Source organism: Sporobolomyces koalae, assembly GCF_050403365.1.
Source record: "Sporobolomyces koalae JCM15063 DNA, S_koalae_JCM15063T_v1_ctg7, whole genome shotgun sequence".
NCBI lineage: Eukaryota > Fungi > Basidiomycota > Microbotryomycetes > Sporidiobolales > Sporidiobolaceae > Sporobolomyces > Sporobolomyces koalae.
The window spans coordinates 292,136-313,296 of record NW_027481764.1 but is presented as its reverse complement, the minus strand read 5'-3'; the positions used below and the strand labels follow the sequence as shown (position 1 = coordinate 313,296).

Here is a 21,161-nt window from a genome sequence, read left to right as displayed (position 1 = left end):
TAGTTGCACGTAAGTATGGAGCTTTTCTTGTTGAGGTGTATTGACGCCAACTACCAAATGTAAGGAACATATTGTAGCCCTATTAGCCCTAATTAGCTCGCGCGAAGTCGCGAACCCGCGCAGCCGCTAATCTCAATCATCACTGCACTTCGTTCCAGACTCGCACCAGGTCAGCCTGTCGTAAGTCACTCACTGCTATTCGGATTGGAGTGGCGGCGAGAGTCGCGGCTCGACGGCCATCTCTGATGAGCCGCGTCAACGCATCTCGATGTCCCGGCTCGCCGTTTCCTCCGAGGGCTTAGGACCTGAGCTGACGGTACTCTGCATGCTATCCCACTCTTACAGCTCGGGTCAAGATGGTCCGGATCGTGATCAAAGGAGGGCAAGTTCATCCGCTCATCTCGCAATCTTGCATCTGGCCGTCGCGAGACTGACTGGCGTGCGTGTGTGTCACAGTGTCTGGAAGAACACTGAAGACGAGATCCTCAAGGCTGCCATCTCCAAGTACGGGAAGAATCAATGGGCTCGTATCAGTTCGCTCCTCGTGCGCAAGACGCCCAAACAATGCAAGGTGAGTTCTCGCATTCGCGAGCTTGAAGCAGTCCACCTTGCCCGATCGTACCAGCTCAACTGTGCTGACCCGAGAGTTTTCATCTCCGTGTAGGCGCGTTGGATGGAATGGCTCGACCCGGCGATCAAGAAGACCGAGTGGTCCAAAGAGGAAGACGAGAAGCTGCTCCATCTCGCGAAACTCATGCCGACTCAGTGGCGCACGATTGCTCCGATCGTTGGACGCACCGCGAACCAGTGTCTCGAGCGATACCAGAAACTCCTCGACGAGGCCGAACGGCAGGAGAACGACGAGCTGGGTCTGGCCGGCGTTGACGACGCTGGACCTTCAGCAGACGATGTCAGGAGGTTGCGGCCAGGAGAAGTCGACCCGGATCCCGAGAATCGACCGGCGCGGCCTGACCCGATCGACATGGACGAAGATGGTCAGTCACTTTGTTTCGCGTCGCTTATCGTCTATGCTGACTTGCTCTTGGTACGGCCACGTGCAGAAAAGGAGATGCTGTCCGAAGCTCGCGCGAGGTTGGCCAACACGCAGGGTAAGAAAGCCAAGCGAAAGGCTCGAGAGCGTCAACTCGAGGAAGCGAGGCGACTTGCCATCTTGCAGAAGAAGCGAGAGCTCAAAGCTGCTGGCATTCTCATGCGTGCGAAGCCCAAGAAGGGAGGCATGGGTTAGTTTCTGGTTTCTGTTCCTCCGGTATATCCTCGATCCATGCTCAACAGACTACTCTTCGCCCAGACTACATGGCCGATATTCCATTCGAGAAGCAACCTGCTCCCGGGTTTTACGACACGACTGAAGAGCTCAACAAGCGAGTCGCTGCGCCGACCAACAAGACCCTCCGTGAACTCGAGGGCGGCAAGCGCAAGCAAGATCGCGAAGAGGACGACAAGCGAGACAAGAAGCGCAAAGCTCGCGAGGAGAAGAACAAGGACCAGAACGCGGACGCCATGAGTCACTTTGTCCCGAGCAAAGACGCCCTCCTGCAACAGCGCCGTGAAGAGCAGCAGATCTCGAAGAGGCGAAAGCTGGTCCTGCCTGGACCTCAGGTTGGCGAACGCGAGCTCGAAGATCTCGTCAAAATCGGTAGGGCAGGCGAGAACGCCAGGGGACTTGTCGACGAGAGCGGCAATGAGGCGAGTCAGGGACTGCTCGGAGAGTATTCGGCTTTGGGCAACGCCCAGAATGCTCGCACTCCTCGCACCGCTCCTCAACGTGCGTGTCATCTCTTCCGACACTCTCACGAGTAGTTAGCTGACGGTCCCTTCTTCCTCCTTGAGCAGACGACAACGTCATGGCAGAAGCTCGCAACCTCCGCAACCTCACAGCCCAGCAGACCCCTCTCCTCGGCGAGGAGAATACTCCCATGCATGAACTGCAAGGACGCACTGGATTCGAGGGAGCGACTCCGCGCGGTGCTGTCGCCGCAACCCCGAATCCGCTTGCGACTCCCTTCCGTGGCTCTTCCGCTCAATCCGACGTCTCGGCCACACCCGCATCCTCTATCGGAGGTGTTGGAGCGACCCCTCTCCGAACGCCGGTGCGGGACAACCTCAGCATCAACGACGAGAACGCGTCTCAGTTCGGCATGACCCCGCGCGAAGAACGCAACCACCTCCACGACGTCAAGCGCCAGCTGCGACAAGGATTCTCGGCTCTGCCTCAGCCCAAGAACGAATTCGAGCTAGTCCTGCCCGAGGAGGAAGACGAAGCGGCCGAGCAAGTCAGTGAGGAGGTTGCCAAAGCGATGAGGATCGAAGACCGAACTGAGCGCGAGAACAAGCTGAAAGAGTTGCGCGAAATCGAGGCGAAGAAGGAACTCGAACGCAGAAGCCAAGCCGTCAAGCGAGGCTTGCCGCGACCGATCGACGTCGACGCCGCCGCTCTCCTTGCGCAGCTCGAACTCGAAGACCAGGACGAACCGAACTCGACCGACAAGGCTCGACGAGAAGTCGAAAGGATGGTCACAATCGAGATGATCCGGTTGCTCGAACACGACTCGATCGTGCACCCGGTTGGAGGATCAAAACGCGCCGGCGGAGGTACTTCATCTCTGCAAAAGTTCGAAGACGATGATCTCGCATCAGCTCGCAAACTCGTACACGACGAGATTGCTCAATCTGTCGGTCTCCCCGGCGCGAGCGAGCAAGTTCTCAAGCGCACGATCGTCCTCTCGCAGGAGGATTTCGAGCGTTCGTGGCGACCCTCGTACGAGCGGCTCGCGTACGACGCCCGCTCGGACCGTTACGTGGAAAAGGACGCGCTCACGACCGAGCAACGTATCAACGGCTTGCGCGCGCTGATCGAAGCGAACCGGGACAAGATGGCGTCTGAATCGGCCAAAGCGGCCAAGGTCGAGAAGAAGCTCGGCATGACGCTCGGAGGGTACATTGCTCGATCGAAGACACTCGGCGTCAAGCTCGGTGAAGGGTACGAAGACCTCAGTCGGAGCCGGATCGAACTCGAGAGTTTCGCGCGATTGGCCACGAACGAAGAGGGCGCGATGCTGCGGCGAACGGAGGCACTCAAGGACGAGGTCGAGAAGCTCGAGCGAAAGGAGCGCGAGGGACAGCACCGCTTCAAGGAGCTGCTCGACCTCAAGGAGCGGCTCGAGCGCGAGACGGAGGAGATGGAATTGGCAGAGGCGGAAATGCTCAACGAAAAGGCTCTCGCTGCCATGGAGGACTAAAAGCGGTAGTCTCGTCCGTACTGGTGTTTGTAAATCTCTCGTTTTGTGCTCCTTCGCTGTGTTTATCGATAGGGAAAAAGTGAGAATCGGAGAACTGGCCGTTGGCCAAAAAAACGTCTGCAAGTCGCGAACACGTCGAAACAAAACCTCCGTCACTTCTGCACTTTTGTCGGCCGGCCCTCGCAAATCACAGATCGCAAGACTTGCGCAGATAATTAGCCCAGCTCGCAACGAACCCCGCACCAGAAGCAGTCAACGGTCGTTTTCCCTCAACTTGCTATCTCTGCTATCTCCCGCTGCACGATGCTGGATCTGTCGATGCCTACGAGCTTCGAGGGCTTCACGCGGTCTATCTGTACGTGTCACGCCTTACACCTTGCACCCAGCTGCTATCATCGATTTGCGATCAATCGAACGCGCTCTCGCAGTGCATCCTGTCGGCGCGTTTCTATGCTCAGCGCTGACGCACCGTTTACACTGCGTGTTTAAACTACAGCGGTCATTCTCGTGAGCGAGATTGGTGACCGAACTTTCATCATTGCTGCGATCCTGTCGATGCGACATTCGCGTGCGGTCATCTACGCCGGCGCGCTCTCGGCTCTCGCGACCATGTCGCTCCTCTCGGCGCTGCTGGGTACGATCGTGCCCTCGCTACTCCCGAAACGGTGGACGACGCTCGCCGCAGCGATCCTGTTCTTCTTCTTCGGCGCGCGCATGTTGCAGGAAGGACTCGAGATGGACAGCGGAGAGAAAGGCCGCGAAAAGATGGAGGAAGAGATGCGCGAGGTGCAGAAGGAAGTCGAGGAAGCCGTCGCCGAGGAAGGCACGACGAGCATGGTCGACATGGAGGAAGGCGCATCGAGACCGAGCACCGTGCAGGATGACGAGGTACCGCCGCCATCTGCGGGAGCAAGCAAGAGAGGCAACAAGCAAGACCAAGGCGGTATCGTTGAAGGCGCGAAGAACTTGGTGTCGCTCTGTTTCAGTCCGATCTTTGTCCAGGCGTTCATCCTCACGTTCCTCGCCGAATGGGGTGACCGGAGTCAGATCACGACTATTGCTCTCGCTGCTGCACACGTGAGCCTCGAGTGTTTGCCTCATTTGTGGGCGAGCGACTGACCCAAGTCTTTGATCACAGAATGTATGGATCGTGACACTCGGTACCACTCTGGGTCATTCCGTCTGCACCCTTGGCGCGGTGCTGGGTGGCAGGTGGATCTCGCAACACATCTCTATCAAACATGGTACGCCTTACTTTCAGGACTTGGCCTGAGCGGCGGTTCGGAACTGACTCGAGGGCTCGTGCAGTCATGTTGAGCGGAGCGGTCCTGTTCTTGATCTTCGGTGTCGCATACGGCTACGAATTCTGGACGTTTGTCGACGAGCCGATCCAGATACCCTCGACGGTGGTCTGAGCGTGTTTCGGGGTTTTGGGGGTTTGCCGAGGATATCGTTTCAGGCGCGACTTTGGGGATTTTCTCTTTCTTTTATCTGGCATAGACGGACGCTGTTTCTGGTTTGGGCATTCTCTTGCAATTGGCCATCTTGGTGTCTCCTGAGGCATTCTTTGCGTTGTGCGGCGGCCTTGCTTGGTCATAAAGCCCGGCCAACTTTGAACAAGATCCCGAGATATGATTTCATCTCTTTGCGTCGGCTTCCCTTCTCGCTGTCGTCCTCGCCTGTGCGCGCTCTTGTCGATCCTGCAGATTGTCTTGTTGGACGAACAAGTGTCGGACTGCTTCCAGCGAGTCGCTCGCCCAAGGCTGCATCAAAGCCCCTAGATCTTCCGACCCCCACTCGGTGATCAGCCGGACGACTCAGTCGGTCGATGCATTTCCTCGACCTCTTGTCGGGCCAGCCTGCGTCGCAGTGAGTGTCAGAAAGGCCTCTCTGAGGTTCTCGTGAGCGAGCTGACCCGACGTTCGCGCATGTGCTCGCCGATCGCGAAAAGTTCCCGCAAACGACATTATCAGTTCAAGGACACACTCGGGGTTGGAGGCTTTGCAGAGGTCAAGCGTGCGACATGTACCGACACGGGTGAAGATGTGAGCGATACGCTGTCCTCCCTGAAATCCGCGTCCCGTTCTCGCTCACTCGCTCGCGCATTCGTAACTCTCGCTTGTGATCGTGCAGGTCGCAATCAAGATCATCCCGAAAGCCAAGATCCGAGACCACGAACAGCAAGTCTTTCGACAGAACACTCTCTTGAGCCTCAAACACGAACACATCATCGAGCTGAAAGAATGGTTCGAAAGCAAGGAGCGGTACTACCTCGTATTTGAGCTCGCAGCTGGCGGCGAGCTGTTTGAGCATCTCATAGAGAGCCCCAACTACAGGTACGAGTCGAATACGCGAGAAACGCAGCCGGAAAAAGCTCATCCCGTCATGTACCTAGGTTCTCGGAAGCGGAAGCGAGAGAGGTCATCTATGCGCTCGTCGTAGGTATTTACAGTTCCAGGCGGCTGTCCGCTCGTAAGCTCATAGACTTCTTGAACAGGACGGAGTCAAGTACCTCCATTCGAAAAACATCATCCATCGAGACCTCAAACCCGAAAACGTATGCTCGTGCTCGCCTGCATTCTCTGCCATGCGTTTTCTTCAGCTCACTCGATATTTCTCATGTAACAGATCCTGTACCGTACCCCGCCGGGTAGCCATCCAGAAGTCGGTCACGACGATTGTGTGATTTCTGACTTTGGACTCGCCGCGTATATCCCTCCGGGCGAACGACTGTATACGATTGCCGGTTCGGCGGGCTACTCGGCACCTGAAATGTATCCGACAGGAGGTGTCAGCCTCGGAAGGGCACGAGGAGCCGGTTACGGCCTGAAAGCGGATGTTTGGAGTCTCGGCGTGATCGCGTTTTGTTGCATGGGAGGGAGGTTTCCGTACAAGAAGACGGATCCGTTCGAGCTCGTAAGTCCCGCTCGTACTCTCTGCATTATATTGCGGGGTTGATGAAGCTCACGACATGCCTACGCCCAGGCGGAAGAGGCTCGGACCACGAAATTATATTTTCCGAAGACTTGGGATGTCATTTCGAGCGACGGTAAGTACTTGCGGAAAGCAGATTGAGCTTCTTAACGCTGATCAGCTTGGTGCATCTCCAGCGAAACATTTTATCCGGTGGTTGTTGACCGTCGACGAGGACAAACGCCCGAGTATCGAGGAAGCCCTCGAGCACCCTGTATGTGGCTATGTCGATTATTGTGTTCGGTCCTCGCTGACTCGATGCTCCTGCGATAGTGGTTGCGGTCTGCTCTTTCGCGACCTCCTTCGCCCCATATCCAGCCGAACCTTCCCGTATTCACTCCCCAATCGTCACGTTCGAACTCGCCTGTACACGATACGCCCGAGCACGCATTATTGACGCGCAAAGCGACCCTCGAGGTCCCAAAGATGGATGCATTGGGTTCGAGACTCAGCAGGACCGAGACGGTGACGAGGCATGCCCCCGTGCTCGAACATCGCGAGACGATGGAAGCGCTCGGTATGAACAAGGTCCCTTCGACTCCGGGCACGACTCGTGATGCTTCCACGTCGAGCTCCCCGTGAACGAGATGTAAACCAATCATTGTAGCTTTTTGTGGCTCAGTTGTACCCTTATGCGATTCCCCTCTCCGTATCCTTTCTTTGGCAAGCAACATAAGATCAATGTCGCACCTAGTAAGGCGTCTATTCTTGCATTGTCGTGCCCTCTACTTCAGGGGCCCATTCATCGTCTTGTTCGATTTTCCACACCTTGATCATTCCGTCGTCTCCTGCTGTTGCGAACCAATCCTGACAGCCTCTCCATCTCGAATCCTCTTGTTCCTCCTGACCCTGTTCGCTCGCGTCTTGCTCGTCTTCCTCGCCCCCTTCGAGAGATCGAAGCGTCTGGGCAGCTTTCGTCGGTGAGAGGTTACACCACTTGATCGAGTTGATGTCGGACAGCCCATGTGCGTCTTCGACCGTCACGAGCGGGACGAGAGTGGGCGGCGCATCGAGATCTGTGCTTGTAGGTCGAGTCTTGGAAGAGACGAGAAATCGCATGCGTCAACTCTTTGCGCGCTATAGAGAGGAGAGGAGATGAAATGGTAACCCACGACCTGCCAGATCCTGATTCTGCCGTCTCCTGCACACGTCGCGATCCTGCCCAACCCAGCTTCGTCGGATCGGCCTCCAGGTTGCCAATCGAGACTATACACGCTTCGGTCGTGCACGTTCTCGAGATGCACGACTTGTTTCCACTCGAATCGTTCCTTGTGTCCGATTCGCACGCCCGACCGACTCCACGGACCCATCAACCCGCCTTCCTCACGTTTCGCTTCCCCGGCAGTCCCCGTTTCGGGTGCAAGTGGAATCCGTTTCCAGATTTTGAGCGACAAGTCGTCTCCGGTTGAAGCGAGGTAGGACCCGCATGGACTGAACGAGACGGACCAGACCGTGCCCGTGTGGGCGGGTGACAGTTTGTGTACGAGCGTCCATTCGTCGTCGTATGGATCGGGAGCGTAGAGGTGGATCTGATCATCGTACGATGACGAAGCGAGTAGCTGTACCGTCACGAATCGAGGATAGGGTGAGCGAGATTCGCGACAGAGGGAGTTCACAGCTACAAGAAAAAGGTACTTCTTCGCTCGGATGCCAAGTCACGCACTTGACATCCTGGGAATGTTCCATCAATACTGCGAGACACTCGAACTCTGCCGGTCCGACCGCTGTAGTACGAGCCCGAGTCAGCTGAGAACGACCACGGCAGAAGAAGCACAGGAATTGCCGTGCGCACCTTCCCAAACCCAGACCGACTTGTCGCGCGAGCACGTTGCGAGGAGTCGAGCATCGGCGCTCCATGCGACGCTCTTGCATTCGCTCTCGTGACCCTCGAGCGGGTCGACGGCTTCCCACTCACCAGTGCCGTCGGGCGAGGCTTCATCGTCGAGGCCGGCCTCGTTGATTTTGCACCAGATGCCGACGGTCGAATCGAACGAGGCGGTCGCGAGGGTGGCGCCGGTCGGGGAGAAGGCGAGGTTGCGGACCGTGCGCGAGTGCGACGTCGGGATGGTCGAAGCGAGTTGGAACGCGGTTGCGGTCGCTTGCTGCGGCGGCACGAACGAGTACAGCCGGATCGACTTGTCGGTCGAACACGAAGCGAGCAGAGGCTCAGACGGGCACCAGTCGAGGCTCCATGCTGTGGCGGTTTTCGCAGGCGAGATGGGCCGGATCCGAGATCAGCGAGTTCGGCAAGCGCGGCCCGCAGCGGAGCGAGGATGAAGCCGTGACGAACCTCGGTCTTGATGGCCGTACAGGGACTGCACGAGCGAAACGCGAGCCATGCACGTGCACGGGTACGAGTCAACCGGAGAGAGCACGCCGGAGATGGATGACTCGGGACAAGTGGAGGAACTCGAGAGGCAATCTCTCATCTCTCATCTCGATTACTCAGACCACAATGACAGCCAAGCCAGCGCACTTCAAGCTCGAGCGAGCGATCCGGTCCAACATCCTCGCACTGTCGCCGTATCGATGCGCGCGCGATGACTACAGCGAAGGCATCCTCCTCGACGCCAACGAGAACTCGCTCGGCCACGCTCTCCCGGCCGATCAGCAAACGGACAGTGAGAATCATGCACAGCTACTCGTGACAGCCGGTCTCGATCCCTGACTGACTTTGACCCCGTCGCAGCTTCCTTCGACAACCTGAATCTGAACCGATACCCTTCGCCTACCCACTACGACGTCAAGCAGCTCCTGTGCAACCTGCGCAAGGTCCCCTCGCCAGAGAACTTCTTCCTCGGCGTCGGTTCCGACGAGGCGATCGACCTCCTGTTCCGCATCACGTGCACCCCGGGCAAGGACCGCGTCCTCGTCTGTCCGCCCACTTACGGCATGTATGGCGTGTGTGCTCAGATCAACGACGTCGAAGTCGTCAAGGTACCCCTCGATGTCGAGAGTGGCAAATTCTTGCCCCGTGTCGACGAGGTGAGCGTTCGAACCATGCGTCCCTCTTTTGCGAGCGCTCTCGCCTGACGATGTCTGATTGTTGCAGATTAACCGGACTCTTTCAGAGGCAGCCAAGTCGGCCAACCCGATCAAACTCACCTTCCTCTGCTCGCCGGGAAACCCGACTGGCACCCTTATCCCGCTCTCGGCTGTCCGCCAAGTCCTGCAGAACCCAGACTACGAGGGACTCGTCGTCGTCGACGAGGCGTACATCGACTTTGCAGACGAGCCAGATCAGGACAGTGCCGTCAAACTTCTCGTCGAGGAAGGGTGGGACAACCTCGTCGTGATGCAAACCCTCAGCAAAGGGTTCGGTCTCGCCGCGATCCGGTAGGCCCTCTTCCTGTTCGTTTCTTACCTCGTATTGGGGACTGACTTCTGGGATGTAGTCTCGGTGTCGCAATCTCCTCCCCACCGCTCGTCCAAATCCTCAACAATATCAAGGCTCCTTACAATATTTCGACCCCGACCGCATCGCTCGCATTGCGCGCGCTGTCAGAACAAGGACTCTCGCAATTCTACGAAAACATCAAGACGCTCAAACAGAACCGAGACTGGCTCGCGCAACAGTTCCTCACACCCGAGTTCAAACAACTCGGACTGATCGGAATCCTGGGCAAACCGCACGCGAACTTCTTGCTGGTCCAGATTGGAAACAAGGGCGCGATCGATACCCCGGACAATGTTCGGAGCGAAAAGCTGTACAAGCACATGGCCGAGCAGGACAAGGTCGTCGTCAGGTTCCGAGGGAAAGAGTTGGGTTGCGAAGGTTGTCTGCGCGTGACAGTCGGTACGAGAGCCGAGTGCGAGAGGCTCGTCGAGAGGATCAGACAGGGGCTCGAGCGGGAATAAAATCGTACTCTATAGACATCTGGACATACTATACTATTTCGATCCGCGATCGACACCTATGCAGGCCAGAAGAGAGGAATCCGCTGGATGTCGAAGAGAGCTTGTGAAGCGCAGGGACCTCGTGTCGATTTGTTCGCTTGCTGAATTGAGACTCTTAGGTAAGGACAACTAAGTAACGTCATTCCGAGCTGTGTCTCTCGGTCGCGAGTATCCGAAATATCTCGGACAAGCATGAATAGGAGGTCCTCAAGAGCAAGGGCCTACTGGCCGCGTTTCCCGTTCGCATCTTCTTTGCCTCTCTCTTTTGACGCCTGCTGACTTGCCCATTCGACCAGATGCCTTTATTGGCTCGCCCTGGTCCTCGCGTGCCGCCGCGTGAGGAACGACAGCAAAGCCGTCGAAATCGCGCCATCGCCGAGCAGCTTGGTGCCCTCCGCGCAGACGTCTCGAACCAATGGTACGACCACCGAGACGACATTCAAATTGTCCAGGCTTTGGCGTATATTCGAGAGGCCGTCTCCGATCTCCAGCATTCAGCCACAAGAGATGAACGGGACGAGATCGTAAAGGAGCTCAAAGGTTTGCGCAAGGCTGTCAAAGATTGCCAGCACCCGAAAAACTTCTATGCCATACTCAACGGGACCAACGTCAGGGACAATCACGGCAATCATATTTACTTGTCACTCCTGCAACGAGCAGTCGTAGAATGGGCAGATCAAGGGGTATGTCCGATCCGACCACCGTCACCAAGGCGACCTAATCGTCGAAAGTTTGTCACAGAACCCGAAACCCTGGGCAAGCTCGCAAGCTGCAACAGTTGCTCCACGTGTGGCATCAGTATCGTCGGCGTCCGATCTCAAAGAATGCCTCGACAAGCTCAAACTCGCAACCTTCGATTTCGATCGAGAACAAGCTGTTCCCGTCGCACGCGCCATGAACTAGTTAGATGCCGCTATCCATGCAAATCTCGACAATCTCTCGCTTAGAGGCGTCTACGCGCTCGAACACGAACTCGACGACTGTCGCGCTTGGATCGTCGAGCATGGCAAGTCGCATCATGTGATCGTCGAACATTTGGGGCAGTTGCAGAAGCAAGATCGTCGTCATGCGGACGATCCTAGCGACGAGGTAGAGTCAATCCTGGGGAACATGTTGAACCGTTACGAGGCAGCCGAGGCAAGCTCGACCTCCGCCTTTGCTTTTTATCGGCTGAGGCTTCGGCTGACTGACCTCCACTCTCGATTATGATTCACACAGCACATCCCACCTTGGTACCCAACTCAGCAGTTCCTGTCGCCCTTCATCTCGCGCCGTCGTCGTGCTTTCTACCATGTCTGAGTCTTGCCAGAAATACGTTGTGCTCTTCTCAGGAGCTCGCTGCCTCAAGACTCTTGTGCTTTTGTTATACGAGAGACGGGAACCTATAAATTGTAGTAGGCTGGACGAGAAACTTACCGATGCGGACCATCTTCCTACGCTTCTATGCTTTTTATACCGTCAAACTCGTGGCTTATATCTTCTACCAACGCAATCGAAGTTCTCAATGGTTCCCGCTCGGATGTCTCTCGGTGATTTCAGACATCCGCGCAGCGTGAGAGGAGCTTTACGCTGCGCACGGTACCCCCCTGGAGTGGTCTTTGTGCGATATCGCGGAGTTCACCCGTTTCATTTTGTTCTCAGTCCAAAAAATTCTCGACTCTCAAATCGAACCCTATCACACACATGTCTGGACCCGTCCACGCTCGTCCTCGCGTGCCGGAGCTTTCACAACGTTCAATCCCGATTCCGCAAGAACAGCAGCTCGAAGCGGAATTCGTCTTGCTCCGAAGTGCGCTAGCTGACAAGTGTGACAGCTAAGGACTTGTACGCGCTGCAAGGTACCTACACGAGGCTGTCTATGCGTCGTGGCGTACTTTCACGGAAAAGGGAAAAGTCGAGGTCATGGACGAGCTCTCGCGATTGAGCCAGGCTCTCGACTTTTGCCCAACCCCTCGAGACTTCTATGCCATACTTGAAGGATCGCAATTTTACGACAGAGACGGAAACGAAATCAAGTTGGGGCTCTTACAACGAGCCGTTTGGCAATGGGCCGCCGGAGGGGTACGTGAGACGGTCCGATCTGATTACCCACTGATAGTCGATCTGACAACTGAATGAGGATGATAGCACCGGGCACCATGGACTCCAACGCATGATGCAAGGACTCTCCCACGTGCGGCAGCAACATCCAGGGCGAATGATCTCGAAGAATGCCTCGACAAGCTCAGAATCGCGACTTGGAGATTTCCCCGAGAACCAGGTGTTCCCACCGAACGTACCATGGACTACTTCGATACCGCAATCGAGGCGGGCGTCGGAGGTCTCTCTTCCAAGAACGTTGATCTGCTCGAGCAAGAACTGCAACGTTTCTGCACGTGGCTCGAGAAGCCGGGGCGAACGTACACCATGCTTGCTCGGCACCTGGAGAACCTGAAGCACATCGTACTCCCTGGGGCGCACACCAGAACTCGCTATCGCATCGCCTCTCAGACCGTCGTCGAGCTTTCTACCGTGTTTAGTCCTTTGCCAATTGTCGTTCCGTAGCGTTCGTTTCAGAGGCCCACAGCGACAAGAGCGCGTTGCTCACATGCAGAGCGAGAGAGTTGTAACCAAGCCAGTAGTATTGACAACACTTCGATTCAAGCTATTACCCACCTCCGTCGTCCCAAGTTTTGGTCAGCCTACCTGCAAGCCGGGCGTCGTCCACGAAGGTACACTGTCATCAAGGCGTCTCTTCTTGCTGTCCCTGTCCTCCACCAGTGTTGACCCTTTGCTGTTCTCGAGGTCTTCGACCCTCTGCTTCAACCGCTCGTTCTCCTCTCGCAGCTTGTCGAGTTCCTGTTGGCACTTTTTGATTTCTTGGTCTTTCAGGAGCTTCTCCAACGTCGTCTTGTTCGATTCGGCTTGCTGCTGTCGTTTCAGCTGCTGAATGTAATTGATGCCTTGACCGAGAATTTCAGACTTGTTGGGCTTGACCGGACGCAGCGTGCCAGGTGGGGGAGGTGGTGGAGGAGGGAGCAGAGCTGCGAGCGCGTCAAGTCCAGCATTGATCGTCTCGCGACGACGGCGTTCAACCTCTTTCTGTAGTGCGCGAGCGTAACAGTCTTCGTCAGGACGGCCCCCGATTTGACAGCTACGTACAAGCAGGAGAGAGGGGGGGGAACGCACGTGGTTTGCTTTCCTGCTCTTCTCCCATTCCTCTTCAGTCATACCCTTGTGCTCATCACTGTTGCCTCGCGCCCTGCGGTCCACGCGCCTCGAACCCGAAGCATGTCCGTTCGGCGAAGTGACGGTCGCTTCGGCTTGTGATGGTTCCGCTTCGCGCGAAGGAGACTCGAGCTGATCGATATCTTCGCTCTCTGAGAAAAGACGATGGTTTAGCATGGCAACAAGACAGCAGGAGAGAGAAGAAGGCGCGCGATGCTCACGACCAGGGTTCGCTGCCGGCGCCGGCAAGGGAGCAGAAGCTAGCGTAGGAGTTGTTGCCTCCGATGCGTCAGATCTGAGAGCGAGGGTCATGAGCTTCTATCGCGCGGAAGGTCTCGGGAAGGGGCACGAGAGACTCACTGCGCCGAGGAGGTCTTGGCGCGACCGGCTGCACCACGCCGAGCTCGGGACGCCGGAGAGTTACTCTGAGTCGCCATCTGTGACCGGACATTGCGGAACGGCGTTGGTGAGTGAGCTTGTCAATGCTTCGAGCAGCGAACGTTGCGCTCGTCTGCGAACCACGTGACTGAACAAGCGGCTATACTGACCTCGGCAAGGATTTGGGAGATCTGCTGATCATCACCGGATCTCGAGACATCTGCATTCTCCCCGAGAGCTGGACTGGCGGGTGCAGCGACTGTGGAGACGGCAGCCGAAGTTGAACCACCGTTCCCCGAAGCGGGTTTCGCAACGGCTTCCCGCGACGATTCTCCTGTCCTACGTGGAGCCATGAGGAGGTCTCAGCGTGCAGATGGTAGTTGCGAATGGCCCCTGTTGATCGAGTGAAGAGGAGACAGCCCTTGATCGAGTCGACTGGCGGTCCAGCGTTCTCCGTCGACGACTTGACTGTGCGAGCGCGTGCGGCGAGATTGACAGAGTGCAGCGAGCAGAGTTGCAGCCGATGCCAAATGTCAAGGTGAGCGGTGCGACGCGGGAGAGTCAGGTAGCGGTGCAGAGAGGGGACCGCAATCACGTGTTCTCGTGACACCGGCCGACACCTGTGTCAAACAATTTGATGCCGCAACAAATTTATCGTTATCGAAATGTCGACAAACATTTTCCGCCTCGAGACAGCACGCTGATGGCGCATTATCGATGCGCTGGGTAAAAGCAGGGAATACACAATTTCGGGGGGAGGGGACTACTCGACATCCCTCGGGTTTTGTACCGAGCGCGGGTAACCGGAATACACAATCAAACACCGAATCTTCTTCTTCCTTAGTATCCACCGCGGGGTCCACCACCTCCTCCGCCTCCTTGACCGTACCCATACCCTCCGTGATCCGGTTGAGGCGTTCGTCCCCCAGGAAGTCCACTCATCGCGCCAGCAAGCAGAGGCGTCCGTCCACCGACCGGTCCCGCGTAACCCGGTGTTCTTCCACTTGGGTTGCCCCGGTACTGCGAGCTCGCGCCACCGAACGGCGTCCGGCCCCCGATCGCGCCCGGGTACGCAGGCGTTTTGCCCGGCATACCGCCCTGAGCTCGTTGCGCCGCGTTCGTCATGTTCTGCGAGTACCAGATCTTGAACGCGTTTGCGAGCAATTGCACCGTCGGATGCACGCAGGTGAACAACGAGTATCCTTCCGGGACGAGCTTGACCGGCTAAATAACGACCAAACCAACATCAGCCCTGTTCAAGATGAGCTGTAGAGTGCAAGGAAGAGGAGCTTGCGAATTGTTGAATCTCGGCCTTCTCGTTCGCGCGGAATCCGAGGATGATCTCTCCGGCGCGCCTCTTGTCGCTGGACCAGGCGAACCCGTAAGCTGCTCGGCCTGGGTTTGACTGCGTGAAGATTTGGAGGTATTTGTCTGCGTGCGTTCGAGAGGTGATTAGTTTAGTCCATAATGATGATCCGAAGAGCGTGTACATCGGCTCACCAAGTTGTTCCTTGTTCGATTTCCACTTGTCGTTGTTGGTGAGCTCGTTCACTTTCCGCGCCATGTTCTTAATGTGAGCTTCGATCATTTCATCCAGATCAGAATATCTGTGATTGTCGTCGACTCGGAGCTGGGTTCCAAGCGAGAACTCATCGGGCTTGTTGAGCTCGTGTACAGCTGGACAACAAAGCGCCGGCCTCGTCAGTCTTGGGCTGCTGATTCAGAGTATGGTGGAGACGAACCGAGATGTTGATACAGGCCTTCGTCGACTTTCCAGGTAACGGCGAGATGATGCTCGCGCGAAGACGGTCTGATAACACAGTCGCCCCGCTGCATCGAGCTGAGCATCTCTTCGGCTTTGCCAGAGTCCACGTTGTGAAAGTTGGGATGTTTGATGATCCGTTGCGGACGGCCAGTCTTCTTCTGCTGAGCCTTCTCGATCGATTGACGCTCGTAATTGGCTTTGTCATGGTCGAAATACGGGTCCGCTCGGACCATGCGACGCTCTCGATCTCCCTGAGCGAGTTGGTCCTCTTGCGTAGACAGTTCGACAGTAAAGTCGTCCCATCTGACGTCGAGAACCTGCGCTTGCAGAGTTTGTCCCTGACGAAGCTTGGCAAAGGCGGCTGCCGTCGATCGGTACTCATGCGAGACGACACCATCGATCCCGCAGTCTAGTCGCACGAGGACAGACTCGTCTCCAGACACTCGCACGACGCGAACGGGGATGATGAGACCTTGATCGAGCGTGAGCTCCGTCTCGCCGGTCAGCATCGTGAAGAGCTCGCGGGGATCCGGACTGGTGAACTGCCTGCGCATCTCGCGGAACGGTTGCTTCATCTCGTCCCGAATCTTGTACAGAGCGAGGCGTTTTGGCGCTTGGAGAACCTTCGAGAGCTCGTCGGCGAAATCATCGAGAGCAAGCTCGTTCAGCTTGTTGACGTCGTCGTCGAACAGGTCGGCGACGGCCTTTGAAGCCGGCATATCGACGAGATCTTCTTCGTCCAGCTCCATTGCGTCCGCAGCCATCTTACGCGCGACGTCGTAGTCTTCGGGATGAATGCGAGTATCGTCAAGCACATCAGGGTCGGCTTCACCCTCAGTGTCTCGACCAAGATCGGCGGCCAGGTCGTCTTGTCGGATGCGGAGGAACGAGGCAGCATTGACGAAGACCTTTGGTGTGAGGAGAGCTTGAGGAAGGACGCTGAAACGAGTGATAATCGTGCCTCCCTGTTTCCGCATGAAATCCGTGTCAGCTACATGCCAGCTGATCCACATAAACAGCCGAATCACGTACAGCGGCAGCAATTCGCTTGACAAACATCTCCGCTTTGCGGTGACCGAGACCAGCGACATATGGCAAAAGATTGGCATAGTAGACATTGCGCGCGGCCTTGTTGACGTCGACTCCGACCTTGTTAGTGACTTCAACGAGCCCTCTCTCGAGCGCCTCGAGAACCTTCTCTTTCGCGAGCTGCAAATCATGTCATACATGAGTCCTGAAAGACATGTGACTTAGGGGCGCGTGTTGACTTACGAATTTCTGGTTCGGGTCGTACGTGATCGCAGTGAGGTCGGGTCCGAGAGCTGCATACTCGTTCAGCGGACTCTGCGCATACCGAGCGAGACCAACGCAGTACTTCGCGACGGGCGAGAATTCCGAGAACTCGGTGGTGGCCCTCGCGCTGTTCTGGTAGATCCTAGCGACTTCATCGTTGACGTAGGTCGACTCAAAAGCCGCCCGGGCTGCTCGCTTCCTCTGCCGTTCCTCCGTCGGCAGCTTCCTCTCCTCCTCATCATCATCGAGATCCATCTCGGATTCGAGGATCGAGCTTGACACAGCCGATGCCAGGGTGCGGAAATCGTTCATGAGACGGCGGGTGCTCGGACTGAAGCCTCCGACGACAACGACCTGGGGGCGCCGCCGCTTGAGCAGCTCGGTAAATGCTTCGTGCTGAGAAGCCTCCATCGATCCCGTCTCGAGCGTGTCCAGCTTGAGATGCTCTCGGAAGTGACCGTCGGAATCAAGGAAGACGGCGTATACCGAGTCTCGGCGCGGGTCACCGTTTCCTTGCGAGATGGCGAGAACTGAAGGCGTCTGACCCGGTTCCATAGTACCGTCGTCTCGCCGCCAAGGAGCGTTGTCGATCCGCTGCTCCGCAAAGGCATTGCCTCAGTCAAAGGCTTGCCGAAGCGAGTGGATGATAATGGTAACTAACCGATTCGAGCCGGCGCTTGATCGCCATCATGATCAACTCTTCAGCATCCTCCTTCAGGCTGGTCCGGATCCACTGCTCTCCCATCGGTAGGAAGTGTTCTTTGAGCGCTTGCTTCAGAATGTCTGTCCTCAACTCGTTCCATTCGTCGGCCAGATCCGACGTGAAGTCTGACAAGTAGAATTTCTCGAGCTCGGCGATGACGAGGTCGCGAACGTTCTGTGGAAGAGTGACCGAGACTTTGACGAGTCCTTCTGCCTCGGCTGCGAGCATCTGGAGCCATTGAGGGGATCGAGCGAACTCGGCGACAGGCTTTGCGCGAAGGTACTTGAAGGCCTGCTCAAGTAGAAGGCGGGCTGTTAGTCTGGCCTCTCGCACATTCGAATGGAAGGGCACTCGCGTAGAAAATGTTCATCGGGTCAATTTTCGTTTGGCCATCCTTGGTCGCCTCGACCGTCACTCGCGCCGACGATTTGAAATGCCTCCTGATAAACTGTCGCAGGATTGGGTCGCGGCCAATCTCGTGTACGACGACCGATTTGGCTGCGTCGAGCACACGTTCCCACGTCGCAAATTCGGCTCCATTCACGTATTTGTCGGCCGCTTCTTGAGGAGTATCGACCGGATCTTCGGCAAAATGCGTGGTGGTGCCAGAAGCCACATCGAGAGCGAGATCGGTGGACGAGAGGCCGAAAGACTGCGCAAAGATTAGGGTCAATTCATCGGCTGATGCAAAAAATACGGCCTGCTTGCACGCACCTCGGCAAGCTTGCCAATCATGCCCTTCTTGAGTCCTTCGTAGTCGCTTTGACGGTTGGCTCGCTTGGTGGTACCGATCTTTGCGACTGCTCGCTCGTCGTCGTCCTCCCTGTTCCTCTTGACTTCCTCCAGCTTGTCTCCGTATTTGGTCTTGACCCACTCTTGAGCATCCTGGATCTCTTCAACCGTCTCCAGTTGCTGCATAAGCTCGTCGAAGTATTCATCGTCGACATCGAGTTGTCTGAACTGGTCTTGCAGAGCAGTTCGGCGAGCGAGAAACGCGCGATAGCGGGCAGACAGGGCCGAAATCTTCCAGAGGTCCTGCTCGAACAGGAGGAAGTGCGGTCGCGATTCGCCCGCAGGGAAATGTACGAGGTGGTCGGAACGATGCGTCCAGATGAAGGGAGGCTCGAAGAAGTCGATGTTGATGAATCGCACCACAGCTTCAATCGCTCCGATGAAAGCGTCGTACAGTGGTGGGAGGTTTCCCAGGTCGTCTTTGAGCAGGAACCTTTCGATCGCTTCTCGCGGCATCTTCTGCGACATCCAGAGTGCCGCTGGACGGACTTCCTCTTCTGGGATGAGCGGGTCGAATTCTCCGGTTTCCTCGTTGGCGACGGGAGGATTGGCACCACAGGCAAGCTGAAGTCGTTCAGGAATGTCGTCGTTCCTGATTTTGTCGTCCTCTTTCGTCAACATGCGGGAAGCAATCTCGGAAGGCTCGAAGATCTGGCAGAACGAGTTTACAACCGTGATCAGCGCGCCTTGGAAGGCAACAGGCATGGCGAGAGTTTACTGACGTCTTTCAGATTCTTCTCCTTCTTGGTCGAATCTTCCTCGTCTTCCTCCATCGCCCAGGCGTAGTCCTGTCCAGTACCGAAAACTTCGGCAACTTCTTGCCACGCCTCGGCGGTGATACCTTCGACGCTGCCCATTCCGAAACCTTTTCGGCCTCCCTGCTTCCTCGAGTCTCGCTTCTTCTGCTTCTCTTTGCGTCTGCGCCGTCTTTCGCCTTCGTCGGAATCTTCATCAGAGCCTCGACCCGATTCGTCTGTGTCATCCTCGATGAACCCGGCCATCTCGTCGGCATCGAACAGGTTTTCGACGCCAGCCGCGTCCCCTTCATCGTCATTGAAGATGTTGACAAGATCACGCTGGTTCGACGGGGACCCTCCTGAGTCGGCCGAGACGGAGCGTCGACGACGCAATCGTCGGAGCTTGTTTTTCTGTAGAGAGCCTGTGCATCAGCAAAGAAGCGTCGCTCTGGCGCAGGAGCGCGAGAGGACAGCGTACTTTGGGTTTTCCGAGGTCGATTCCAGTATTCTCTGCCAGCAGGGCCAGATCATCCTCATCCAGGTCGCCCTCTGCGTTCACCACGAGCGGATCGATCAGTACAGTTTTCGCATGACGCTACAAAAGCGTGCTTACCGTCGTCAGAGTTGTGTTCCCTTCGACGTTTCTTGCCCTCTCCATCTACGCCGCTGCTACGGTCCTTTCTTCTCTTCTTCTTGCGCCGTCTGCGTTCAGTCGCATCGTCTTCGTCCACGATGAACCCTGTTGCGAAAAAGCGAGAGAATCAGTCAACTGCCTCGTGCGACAGCGCGTGCATCGCACATGTGTCGTGACGACATGCTCGTCGCGCCCGCTCAATGGCAGCAGCAGCCGCGTCACAGAGTAGTCAGACGGTATGAGACCGCTCAAGCGACCGCGCAATGGGATCGCGTCGGATGATGGTGGTGGTCACGATGAGCGGTTCTCTCACCTTTGCGAACCTCTCGCTCGGCTTCGGAATCGTCATCCTCCTCTTCCGAGCTGTCTGAAGGACTGCCTCTACCCGGTCGGAGGTCTACGCCTTCGCCCTCACTGGAAGCGGCAGCTGATTCTTCATCCGACGGCGCTTCTTCGGCTTGCGGTTGCGTGGACCGCGATGGATCGGGCGAGCTCGACATGGCGCGCGAGTTGAGTGTTGCCACGCTCTCGCGTTTGTGCGAGCAGGAGACGGTTGAGAGGTGCGAGAGAGCTAGTTGATCTCGTCGACGGTTCCGATGCGGCTTGACCTGTCACGCTTCACTCGTCCATGATTCGAACCCTCATGCATTTGAAGTCAAAGAATTGGCGTTACACCTCGTATCTCCAGCAGCTTGTGTCTCGCTTTCATGGACCTCGCTACTCCCTTTCGGTTGGACCGATAGCCCCTCGCGGCCCCTTCGTGCAACCTGCGAGACCGAAGCACGCCCATGAGCTCAACGTCTTGTTCCGACGTAGCGCGCGACGCAACGTTCTAGAGACCATGTCGAGGCGCGTACGAGGCTCGTGGCCTGGTTCACGACGCCTCAGGGGAATGGTTATGTGCCCTGTTGTGCAGGTCGGTGTCAGGGCCCACCGGTTGCCGCGGCCTCAATTCCCTGAATATGCGATTGAGACAGTATCTGTACGCGAGAGGACCCGTTTCTGGGTTAGGAGGTCGCTTCAGGTGTGCCACTGTAGGCGTTATCAGATTCTGACGAGCTCCCATCAGACTGCTTTCCGCCTGGATCACGATAGCAAGGAGGTACGGCCGCGTGAACATTTCGGTTTTGCTTAACTGAGGAGAGGGAGCCACCAGCTGAATTGCAAGGCAGACTTGACGAATTCCAAACGATCCTCGGTAGTGTCGCCCGCCTTCAATGGCTGAAACAAAGCTGGGACTTGGCTAGACAAGGCTTGCTTGCTTGAGATCGCTGCCGTATCCTGGGCTCCCGCAGCCAACCACAGCGAAAGGCTCTGCACGCTGCGCCCGCAGATCGTTTCTCAGGCTCTTCCCATTACTGCGTTTCTTACAACTGGTATGAGCATGGTTCGAACTTGAATTAGTTGCTCTGGAGATCCTCGAACGACAGATTCGAGAGAGCACGGATCAGATTCCTGAAGTTCTTTCCCAGTCCAACGCAATGACCGCCTGCGGGCGTTCCGCTCCAGAGTCGAGAGGTCC

General features: G+C 56.6%; 8 protein-coding genes across 8 annotated transcripts; 5 read left to right on the top strand and 3 right to left on the bottom strand.

Annotated features, from left to right (window-relative positions):
* Positions 1-356: 356 nt before the first annotated feature.
* Positions 357-3,260, top strand: JCM15063_004142 (uncharacterized protein; the record flags this gene model as incomplete). Its single annotated transcript, XM_076677186.1, has 6 exons — positions 357-382; positions 457-571; positions 665-995; positions 1,062-1,241; positions 1,310-1,786; positions 1,855-3,260. 6 exons carry the CDS (start codon positions 357-359, stop codon positions 3,258-3,260), a joined length of 2,535 nt encoding a protein of 844 aa, XP_076535705.1.
* Positions 3,261-3,563: 303 nt separating this feature from the next.
* Positions 3,564-4,675, top strand: GDT1 (putative ribosome biosynthesis protein GDT1; the record flags this gene model as incomplete). The annotated part of the gene is made up of 4 exons (XM_076677185.1): positions 3,564-3,615; positions 3,757-4,337; positions 4,399-4,504; positions 4,569-4,675. The coding sequence occupies 4 exons, from the start codon at positions 3,564-3,566 to the stop codon at positions 4,673-4,675; spliced, it is 846 nt and encodes a 281-aa protein (XP_076535704.1).
* Positions 4,676-5,088: 413 nt separating this feature from the next.
* On the top strand, positions 5,089-6,815 carry JCM15063_004140 (serine/threonine-protein kinase; the record flags this gene model as incomplete). The annotated part of the gene is made up of 9 exons (XM_076677184.1): positions 5,089-5,129; positions 5,212-5,305; positions 5,394-5,596; positions 5,656-5,698; positions 5,758-5,817; positions 5,889-6,176; positions 6,246-6,309; positions 6,371-6,447; positions 6,507-6,815. 9 exons carry the CDS (start codon positions 5,089-5,091, stop codon positions 6,813-6,815), a joined length of 1,179 nt encoding a protein of 392 aa, XP_076535703.1.
* A 120-nt stretch (positions 6,816-6,935) lies between these two features.
* Positions 6,936-8,572, bottom strand: JCM15063_004139 (WD40 repeat domain-containing protein; the record flags this gene model as incomplete). The annotated part of the gene is made up of 5 exons (XM_076677183.1): positions 6,936-7,268; positions 7,346-7,792; positions 7,869-7,957; positions 8,026-8,427; positions 8,524-8,572. The coding sequence occupies 5 exons, from the start codon at positions 8,570-8,572 to the stop codon at positions 6,936-6,938; spliced, it is 1,320 nt and encodes a 439-aa protein (XP_076535702.1).
* A 116-nt stretch (positions 8,573-8,688) lies between these two features.
* HIS5 (histidinol-phosphate transaminase) lies at positions 8,689-10,091 on the top strand (the record flags this gene model as incomplete). Its single annotated transcript, XM_076677182.1, has 4 exons — positions 8,689-8,854; positions 8,923-9,218; positions 9,286-9,569; positions 9,629-10,091. 4 exons carry the CDS (start codon positions 8,689-8,691, stop codon positions 10,089-10,091), a joined length of 1,209 nt encoding a protein of 402 aa, XP_076535701.1.
* A 335-nt stretch (positions 10,092-10,426) lies between these two features.
* JCM15063_004137 (uncharacterized protein) lies at positions 10,427-11,033 on the top strand (the record flags this gene model as incomplete). The annotated part of the gene is made up of 2 exons (XM_076677181.1): positions 10,427-10,813; positions 10,872-11,033. 2 exons carry the CDS (start codon positions 10,427-10,429, stop codon positions 11,031-11,033), a joined length of 549 nt encoding a protein of 182 aa, XP_076535700.1.
* Positions 11,034-12,806: 1,773 nt separating this feature from the next.
* On the bottom strand, positions 12,807-14,068 carry JCM15063_004136 (uncharacterized protein; the record flags this gene model as incomplete). The annotated part of the gene is made up of 5 exons (XM_076677180.1): positions 12,807-13,211; positions 13,299-13,489; positions 13,559-13,632; positions 13,698-13,774; positions 13,886-14,068. 5 exons carry the CDS (start codon positions 14,066-14,068, stop codon positions 12,807-12,809), a joined length of 930 nt encoding a protein of 309 aa, XP_076535699.1.
* A 487-nt stretch (positions 14,069-14,555) lies between these two features.
* Positions 14,556-20,139, bottom strand: SPT6 (chromatin-remodeling histone chaperone SPT6; the record flags this gene model as incomplete). Its single annotated transcript, XM_076677179.1, has 13 exons — positions 14,556-14,939; positions 15,010-15,146; positions 15,216-15,392; positions 15,458-16,445; positions 16,513-16,689; positions 16,753-17,367; positions 17,435-17,767; positions 17,832-18,128; positions 18,191-18,919; positions 18,991-19,416; positions 19,484-19,554; positions 19,619-19,744; positions 19,953-20,139. The coding sequence occupies 13 exons, from the start codon at positions 20,137-20,139 to the stop codon at positions 14,556-14,558; spliced, it is 4,647 nt and encodes a 1,548-aa protein (XP_076535698.1).
* Positions 20,140-21,161: the final 1,022 nt, after the last annotated feature.